The sequence below is a fragment of the Prionailurus bengalensis genome, chromosome A3 (assembly GCF_016509475.1).
Source record: "Prionailurus bengalensis isolate Pbe53 chromosome A3, Fcat_Pben_1.1_paternal_pri, whole genome shotgun sequence".
Classification (NCBI taxonomy): Eukaryota; Metazoa; Chordata; class Mammalia; order Carnivora; family Felidae; genus Prionailurus; species Prionailurus bengalensis.
This window is the reverse complement of record NC_057354.1, coordinates 66,113,922-66,123,498: the sequence shown is the minus strand read 5'-3', so window position 1 is coordinate 66,123,498 and position 9,577 is coordinate 66,113,922. Positions and strand designations below refer to the sequence as shown.

At 40.0% G+C, this 9,577-nt stretch overlaps 1 protein-coding gene across 1 annotated transcript; it reads left to right on the top strand.

Moving 5' to 3' along the window:
* Window positions 1-865: 865 nt before the first annotated feature.
* Window positions 866-9,231, top strand: ATP6V1E2 (ATPase H+ transporting V1 subunit E2). Its single transcript, XM_043603309.1, has 2 exons — window positions 866-1,277; window positions 8,362-9,231. The coding sequence occupies exon 2, from the start codon at window positions 8,370-8,372 to the stop codon at window positions 9,048-9,050; it is 681 nt and encodes a 226-aa protein (XP_043459244.1). The 5' UTR covers window positions 866-1,277; window positions 8,362-8,369; the 3' UTR covers window positions 9,051-9,231.
* Window positions 9,232-9,577: the final 346 nt, after the last annotated feature.

The following is a 9,577-nucleotide window of genomic DNA, read 5'->3' as shown; positions in this document are numbered from 1 at the left end:
TTGCTCAATCCCAGATTTTAGCCCTGCTACCCCACCCTGCAGCTGCTGTTAAATCCAGCCTGATAAGCTGTTTAGAGGTAGGAGTACAGGCAGAGGCAGGCACACAGCATGGCAGGTTCAGGGACGGTCGTGTGTGCCAGTGTGTGAGGTGACTTCACACACCCCCTGCCCAAGAGCCCTGGAATTCAGGACTTCACCCAGCATGGCCAAGGATGTGGCTGTCACCTGAGACAATGGGCAAGGGGGCCACACGGTGTTGGGAGGTTCCCAGGCTCCAGGCAGGGCTACCAAGTTTCATACAAGGAGGCAATACTCGGGTGTGGTTCGACTTACTTTAGGGAGCAGAAGTCACATCAGTCCTAAGTACTCTACATACACAAAGAGCAATTGTGACAGGCACGAAGCCTAAAGCAGAGAAGAGCTAATAATGGCAATAGTAACAATGATAGCGCCTGCCAAGCACGAAGATGAACCCTGCGCCTAGCATTAAGCTAAACATCCCCTTCTTCTGTTTGATCCTCATGATGATCCTATGATGTAGACGCTATTGCTATTTCCATTAGACAGATGAGGAAACTGAGGCTTTGAGGTGTGAGCCGCTTTCCCAAAGTCATGGAAATGGTCAACGCAGAACTAGGATCTGAATTCCAGAAGTTCGACTCCAGCACCCACACTATGGAAGCTGGTGATGCCCACTTAAGCCCTGTTTGCTCTTGGAAAGGACGTCCTCCTCACAGACTAGAGCAGAGCCCAGCAGCCCCTGTGGTGGGGGTGGCACCCTAAAGACCGACTGGCAAGTTTTGCTTACTCTGGTTTCTTATTCAACAACCTTTGGATTTGGCTTCCCATGTGACTCGCATACAGAGAAAGAGGTTGTGATCTGCCAACTTGACAGCTGTATTTTTCATTAGTCAATTAACAAGCTGGCTGCCTGGGTTCACACACATATCTGTGTCTGCGGGCTTGGATAAAGTGAGCCCACCCCAGAGCCGAAGCCCACCATGTGCCAACTTAATTGCAATTCCGAGGGTGCGAGGGTAGCCCCCAGCCTGGCCTGTGTGCCAAGGAAATCCCTCTTGGCGTCCTTTTGGCAGGCTTGGCCAGCTTTCCCCAGTGACAGCCTGGCTCTTTGGATTCGAGTTGCCTGGTCAGACCGCGAGGGTCCTTTGCAGAAAGAAGGAAGCAACAGTGCCAGGTTCCAGGGAGCGTTCCAAGTTCCACATTCCGTGCACAGACTCCCGGCGCCAGAGCAGAAGCTGACCCTTGGCAGGACGCTGGTAAGGGCTCGTCTGGTACATTTTTCCCTCCACGACATAACCTGGGGCTTCCTGGATCTCCCGCTCTCTGCTTTCAATCCCAAAGCTGGTGACCAAGCAAGGTTACCCAGGAAGACTTAAAAAAATCATTTCATTGCCTTATTTAGGAGCAGAGAATGTTTTGCTCTGTTTACAAAAGTGCAGTTTTTAAAAAATCACATCCTGAATTAACAGGACACTTTCTTAGACTTTGAACCAAAGTAAGTTTTGGTCTTCGTCACAAACATTGGGTTGTTTTACCACCAAACTTGGTGAGTGGTGCATCTTTCTGGGGCAGCATTCCAATTTTTTTTTAATTTTTGAATTGTGGTAAAATACACAGAACGTGAAATCTACCCTCTTAATACATTTTTAAGTGTACAGTACAGTATTATTAACTGTATCTACGTTGTTACACAGATCTCTAGAACGTTTTCATCTTGACTGAAACTCTACACCCATTTGCCCATTTTCCCTAACCCCAGTCCCTAACAACCACCATTCTGCTTTCTGCTTCTGACCTTGACCACTTTAGATACCTCATGTAAATAGAATTATGCAGTATTTTTCCTTCTGTGCTTGACTTATTTCACTCAGCAAAGTATCCTCAAGATTCATCCATGTTGTAACATATCATAGGATTTTCTTTTTTTTTTAATTTTTAAATGTTTATTTATTTATTTTTGAGAGAGAGAGAGAGAGAGAGAGAGAGAGAGAGAGAGACATAGAGAGCAATCAGGGGAGGGGGCAGAGAGAGAGGGAGACAGGATCCTGAGCAGACTCTGTACCAGCAGCACAGAACCTGATGTGGGGCTCGAATCCACGAACTGGGAGATCATGACCTGAGCCGAAACCAAGAGTCAGATGCTTAACCAACTGAGCCCCCCAGGCGCCCCACTTTTTTTTTTAAGGTTGAATAATATTTCATTCTAGGTATATACCACATTTTCTTTATCCATTCATTGGTGGTGGAAGCACATTTAGATTGTTTCCATATCTTGGCTGTTGTGAATAGTGTTGCAGTGAACATGGGAATGCTAATATCTCTTCAAGATCCTGATTTTAATTCTGGGTAAATACCCAGAAGTGGGATTGCTGAATCATATGGTAGTCCTGTTTTAATTGTTTGAAGAAACTCCGTGCTATTTTTCATAGCTGCTACACCATTTTACATTCCCACCAATAGTGCACAAAGGTTCTAATCTCTCCACATCTTTGCCAGCACTTGTTATTTTCTTTTTTCTTTTCTTTTTCTTTCTTCCTTCCTTTATCCCTCCCTCCCTTCCTTCCTTTCTTCCTCCTGCCCTCCCTCCCTCTCTTTCTTTCTCTTTCTCCCTTTCTCTTTTTCTTTCTTTCTTTCTTTCTTTCTTTCTTTCTTTCTTTCTTTCTTTCTTTCTTTCTTGATAATGGCCATCCTAACAGGTATAAGATAATATCTCATTCTGGTTTTTAGTTGCAGTTCCCTGATGTTAGTGATACTGAGCATTTTTCACATACCTTCTGGGCATTTGTATGTCTACTTTGGAGAAATGTCTAATCCTTTGCTCATTAACTTGTTTCTTTTTTGTTTGTTCTTTGTTATTGAGTGGTAGGAGTTTCTTGTATATTTTGCATATTAACACCTTATCAGTTATATGGTTTGCAAATATTTTCTCCTATTCCATAGGTTGCCGTATTGTTTTCCTTTGCCGTGCGTATTTTGAGTTTGATGTAGTCCCATTTGTCTATTTTGCTTTTATTGTCTGTTGCCTTGGTGTCATGCCAAGAAATCATTGCCAAGACCAATATTATGAAGATTTTCTCCTATGTTTTATTCTGGGAGTTTTGTACTTTTAGGTCTTATGTTTAAGTCTTTAATACATTTTTAGTTGATTTTTGTGTATAGTGTGAGATAAAGGTCCAATTTTATTCTTTTGCATGTGGATATCCAGTTTCCCTAGCATCATTTGTCAAAGAGACTGTCCTTTCCCTGTTGTGTGGTATTGACACCTTTGTCAGAGATCATGTATGATATATGTGTAGGTTTATTTCTAGGCCCTGTATTCTGCTCCATTGGTCTATATTTGTGTCTTTATGCCAGTACCATACTGTTTTAATTATTGTAGGTTTGTAATATGTTTTGAGTAAGGCCCCTGACTTTGTTCTCTTTCAAGATTATTTGGCTATTTAGGGTCCTTTGTGGTTCCATATGAATTTTAGAATTTTTTTTCTTTCTTCAAAAAAATGTCATTGGGACTTTGGTAGAGATTGTATTGAATTTGTATATGGCTTTGGTTAGTATGAACATCTTGATATTAAGTCTTCTAATCCATGAACATAGGATGTCTTTACATTTATCTGTGTCTTAATTTAATTTCTTTCAGCAGTGTTTTGTAGTTTTTAGTGTACAAGCATTTGGTGTCCTTGGTTAAGTTCATTCCTAGTATTTTGTTCTTTTCTGATGATATTTTAAATGGGATTCTCTTTCTTTCTTTCTTTCTTTCTTTCTTTCTTTCTTTCTTCCTTCCTTCCTTTTTGTTTTTTTAGTAGTAGAAATAATAATAGCACTTATTATGTTCCAAGGCATTGTTCTAAACACTTTACATACATTATCAACTGGTTTCATCTTTTTTTTCTTCCAATATGTAACACAGTGTTATACTAGTTTCAGATGTACAATATAACGAATCATCAACAATTCTATACATGTCTCAATGCTCATTACTCTTAATCCCCTTTATTTTACCCACACCCCACCAACTTCCCTTCTAGCAAGGACCAGTTTGTTTTCTGTATTTAAGCGTCTGGATTTTTGTCTCTCTATCTCTCTCTCTTTTTTTCCCTGTTTATTCATTTGTTTTATTTCTTAAGTTCCACATATGAATGAAATCACATAGTATTTGTCTGTCTCTGACTGATTTATTTCTCTTAGCATTATACTGAATTGTTGCCTTAATTTCCTTTTTGCATCATTCATTGTTAGTGTATAGAAACTGATTTTTGTATGTTGATTTTGTATCCTGCAAACTTGCTGAATTATTTTATTCCAACAGTTTTTTTTGTGGAATCACTGGGGTTTTCTAGATACAAGATTATGTCATCTGAGATCATTTTACCTCTTTTTTTCTGATCTGGAAACCTTTTATTTTTTTCTCTTGTCTAATTGCTTATAGCTAAGACTTCCAATAGTATGTTGAACAAAAGTGGCAAGAGTTGGTATCCTTGTTTTGTTCCTGACCTTAGAGGAAAGACTTAGATCTTTTGGTTTTTCACTATTGAGTATGAAATTGGCTGTAGGCTTTTCATATATGGCCTGTATTAAATTGAGGTAATTTCCTTCTATTCCTAGTTTTTGAGTGTTTTTATCATTAAAGGATGCTGAATTTTGTTCAATGTTTTTCTGAATCTATTGGAATGATCATGTGATTTTGTCCTTCATTCTGTTAATGCAGTGTATCACATTGATAGATTTTTGTATGTTGAACCATCTTTGCACTGTGGGGATAAATACCACTTGGTTATGGTGTATGATTCTTTTAATGTTCTGTTGAATTGGGTTTGCTAGTATTTGTTGAGGATTTTGCATCTATGTTCATTGGAATACTGGCCTGTAGTTGTCTTTTCTTGGAGTGTCTGGGTTTGGTATGAGGTTAGTACCAGCCTCGTAAATGACTTTGGAAGTGTTCCCCATTCTTCAGTTTTTTGGAAGGGTTTGAGAAGGATTAGCATTAATCTTTAAATTTTAGGTAGAATTCTCCAGTGAAGCCCATCTGGTCCTGGGCTTTTGTTTTTTTGTTGTTGTTGTTTTTTTTTTTTTTTTTTTTCAACGTTTATTTATTTTTGGGACAGAGAGAGACAGAGCATGAACGGGGGAGGGGCAGAGAGAGAGGGAGACACAGAATCGGAAACAGGCTCCAGGCTCCGAGCCATCAGCCTCCAGGCTCCGAGCCATCAGCCCAGAGCCTGACGCGGGGCTCGAACTCACGGACCGCGAGATCGTGACCTGGCTGAAGTCGGACGCTTAACCGACTGCGCCACCCAGGCACCCCTGGGCTTTTGTTTTTTGAAAGGCTTTTGATTACTGATTCGATCCCCTTACTATATAGATATGTTCAGGTTTTCAGTTTCTTCATAATCCAGTCTTGGTGAGTTGTATATTTCCAAGAATTTATCTATTTCTTCTAGTTTCTTCAGTTTGTCAGTGTATAACTGTTTATAGTAGTCTCTTATAATCCTTTTTTATTTCTGTATTTCTGTGACTGCATTAGTACTCCTTTTTCATTTTGATTTTGAGTCTTCTCTGTCTGAGTCTTCATCTAAAGGTTTGTCAATTTTGTTCATCTTTTCAAAAACCAACTTTTAGTTTTATTGCTTTATTTCCTTTATTTTGCTAATTCTGGGCTTAGTTTGTTCTTTTTCTAGATCCCTGAGGTATAGAATTAGACTGTTTAACTATCTTTTTTAAAATTTTTAAAAAATGTTTATCTTTGAGAGAGAGGGTGAGTGGGGGAGAGGCAGAGAGAGAGGGAGACACAGGATCTGAAGCAGGCTCCAGGCTCTGAGCTGTCAGCACAGAGCAGGTGCAGGGCTCTAGCTCACAGACCATGAGATCACGACTTGAGCCGAAGTCAGACGCTTAACCCACTGAGCCACCCAGGTGCCCCTTGACTATTTTTTTTTTTAATGTAGGCATTTACTGCTATAAACTTCCCTCTTAGTACTGCTTTTGTTGCATACCATAAGTTTTGATATATTGTATTTTAATTTTTATCTCAAGATATTTTCTAATTCCCCTTTGGATTCTTCTTTGACCCATGGGTTGTTTAAGAGTGTGTTGTTTAATTTCTCTATGTTTGTGAATTTCCCAATTTTCCTTCTGCTATTGATTTCTAGTTTCATTCCATCATGGTTAGAAAAGATACTTGATATGATTTCAATATTCTTAAATTTGTTAAGACTTGTTTTATGACCTAACATGATCTATGCTGAAAAATGTGCCATGTGTGCTTGAGAAGAAAGTGGATTCTGCTGTTGTTGGGTAGACTGTTCTGTGTATGTCTGTATGTCTGTTAGGACCATTTGGTCTATATTTTTGTTCCAAGCCCTCTGTTTCCTTGTTGATCTTCTGTCTGGATATTCTTCCCATTAATAAAATGGGGTATTAAAATCTCCTAATATTATTGTGTTGCTGTCTATTACTCCCTTCAGTTCTGACAACTTTCGCTTCATATATTTGGGTGCTCTAATATTGGGTGCATATATCTATATTTATAATTATTATATCTTCCTAGTAAAATTATCTTTTACCACTATAAAATATCCTTCTTTGTCCCTTGTAACAGTTTTTGACTTAAAAACTATTTTATATGACCTAAGTATGGCCACTCCTGCTCTCTTTTGGTTACTATTGGCACAGAATATCTCCTTCCATTCTTTTGTTTTCATCCGATGTGTGTCCTTAAATCTAAAGTGAGTATCTTAAAGACAGCATATATTTGAATCTTTAAAAAAAATTTTTTAATGTTTATTTATTTTTGAGAGAGAGAGAGAGAGTGAACAAGAGAGGAGCAGAGAGAGAGAGAGAGAGAGAGAGAGAGAGAGAGAGAGAGAGACAATCCAAAGCAGGGTCCAGGCTCTAGCTGTCAGCACAGAGCCCGACATGGGGCTTGAACCCACAAACCATGAGATCATGACCTGAGCTGAAGTCAGATGCTTAACCAACTGAGCCACCCAGGTGCCCCTTGAATCCTTTTTAAAAGAAGGTTACCTATTCAGCCACTCTAGGGAGTTTACTCCATTTACATTTAAAGTAATGACTGATAGGGAAGAACATGCTATTGCCATTTTGTTCATTGTTTTCTATATGTCTTGTAGCTTTTTTGCTCCTCTTCCTCTCCTGCTGCCTTCCTTTTTGTTGACTGGTTTTAGTGAGATGTCTTGATTCCTTTCTCATTTTCATTTGTGACCATGGATGTCCATTTCCTTTTTCCAACATTGGGGTGTTTCTTCAAATAAGTTTTCTGTCACTGGAACTCCCATATTGCATATATTGATTCAGTTATCAATATCCCATATGTCCCTTAGGCTTTATTAAACTGTTTTTTTTTAATGTGTATCTCTGACTGGATAATTTCAAATGACCTGTCTTTGAATTTGTTGGTTTATTCTTCTCTAAATTAAGATTGTTGTTGAACTCCTATAGTGAATTTTTCAATTCAGTTACATTCTTTAGCTCCAAAATTTGTTTTGGTTCTTTTAAATATTTTCTATCTCTTTGTTGCTAGTCTTATTCTGTTCATGTATATTTTTTCTGAGCTCATTAAGCATCCCAGGAAGGCTTTTTAAGATGTAGATTGTCAGACCTTATTGATAGAGATTCTAATTCAGTAGTCTGTAGTGGGGCCTAGAAATCTGTTTTTCTGAAAGTTTCCCTAGGTGATTCAAATGTACACTTCCAGTGAAAAGGTGAAAAGACCACCCCCAACCCCTCCCACTCCCAGTTCTCTCCAAGATGTCATCATCTGTCTACTAGTATTCTGCTTTTTTGTATTAGTTGAGGGGTCTTGAAACCCTTCTGCCTCTAGACAGCCTTCCTGGATTGAATCCCATCTGACAGTGAGTTTCTTATACTTCTCCCCAGCCCATTCCAGACCAAAATGGACATACACTTCCCATTTCTGTGTTAATTTGGCATTTCATCCCTTCAACTTGCTATTTGAGTCTTAAGCCATCACTGTCTAAAAATCTTCTGGACTAAGAATACCCTAATTTTCTAATCATTTGATGATGCAAAAGTGTTGAGTGTAGCAGAGGTAGAACTCTGGGAACCTGTGTTCACATCTCTTTTCTTATAGGGTATGATCTTGGACAGGTTGCTTTTCCTTCCTGGGTCTCAGTTTCCTCATCTGTGAAATGAACAGTGATAGATGATCTTCGCAATCCTTCCTTTTGGATTCTGACTCTCTCCTTCCTTCCCTTATGCACTCCATAGCTAAGGAAGTGAAACTCCCAAGGTCATTCCTGAAACGCAGTCCTAAATCAAAGGAACCAGAGGGACTGCCGGTTCTCCCTCTGCCTCCCTTTCCAGGAACAACCATGGCTTTGAGTGATGTCGATGTGCAGAAGCAGATTAAGCACATGATGGCTTTCATTGAGCAGGAAGCCAATGAGAAGGCCGAAGAAATAGATGCCAAGTCTGAGGAAGAGTTCAACATTGAGAAAGGACGTCTTGTGCAAACCCAACGACTGAAGATTATGGAGTATTACGAGAAGAAGGAGAAGCAGATAGAGCAGCAGAAGAAGATCCAGATGTCTACCATGAGGAATCAGGCAAGGCTGAAAGTCCTGAGAGCCCGAGATGACCTCATCTCAGAGTTGCTGAATGACGCAAAGCTGAGACTTAGTGGGATTGTGGCAGATCCAGCAATCTACCAGGGGCTGCTGGATAAGCTAGTGCTTCAGGGTCTGCTCCGACTGCTGGAGCCCGTGGCGATTGTACGCTGCAGGCCACAGGACCTCCTTCTGGTGGAGGCTGCAGTGCAAAAAGCCATCCCTGAATATATGATGGTCTCCCAAAAATGTGTGGAAGTCCAAGTGGATCAAGAGGTGCACCTGGCTACCAACACAGCTGGAGGAGTGGAGGTCTACAGCGGCAATCAGAGAATAAAGGTTTCGAATACCCTAGAAAGCCGACTGGATCTCTTAGCCCAGCAAAAGATGCCTGATATACGAAAGGCTTTGTTTGGAGCCAATGCCAACAGAAAGTTTTTTATATAAGCCTCTGAGAAGGGAAACTCATGTTGAATTGTCCAGCCATAAAAGCCTAAGTTATTAGGGCAAAGGAAACTAGTAATGTTTCCTCCTCTTTGCTGCTTTGATAGGATTCTATCTACTTTCACGAAATAGCCTTTGAATGGCTAAAGGCATTGTATTTTGGAATAAAACCTGAAAACGCTTAGAAATCTACTTCTGGTTTATCCACACATACCGCATCTTCTGGTCAATTCAACAGTCTAGATGGAAGGGAGTGAAGACATCTGCTCTTTAGCTTGTCCTTCAGATGAGGTGGGCATGATATTAATGGCTTGTGGGTCTGAGTGCTCTAAAGATTGTCAATATTATCTGAAGTGTGTTTTCCTTCTTTTCCTTCAGCTTTCTGTGCTTCTGTAATTTAATGGGATTTAGAGAGCTTTCTCATGTGTACAGGGTGTATGAGCAGCATAGTTACACATGGTTCCATGAGCAGAAGAGCCCGGCACTCAGGGTTTAGTGCTCTGTAGCCAAGGCCTTGAAATTCTTAGTTT

Bases quoted from the DNA above. Each gene is read 5' to 3' on its own strand.
- ATP6V1E2 (XM_043603309.1), top strand. From the start codon at position 8,370: ATGGCTTTGAGTGATGTCGATGTGCAGAAGCAGATTAAGCACATGATG.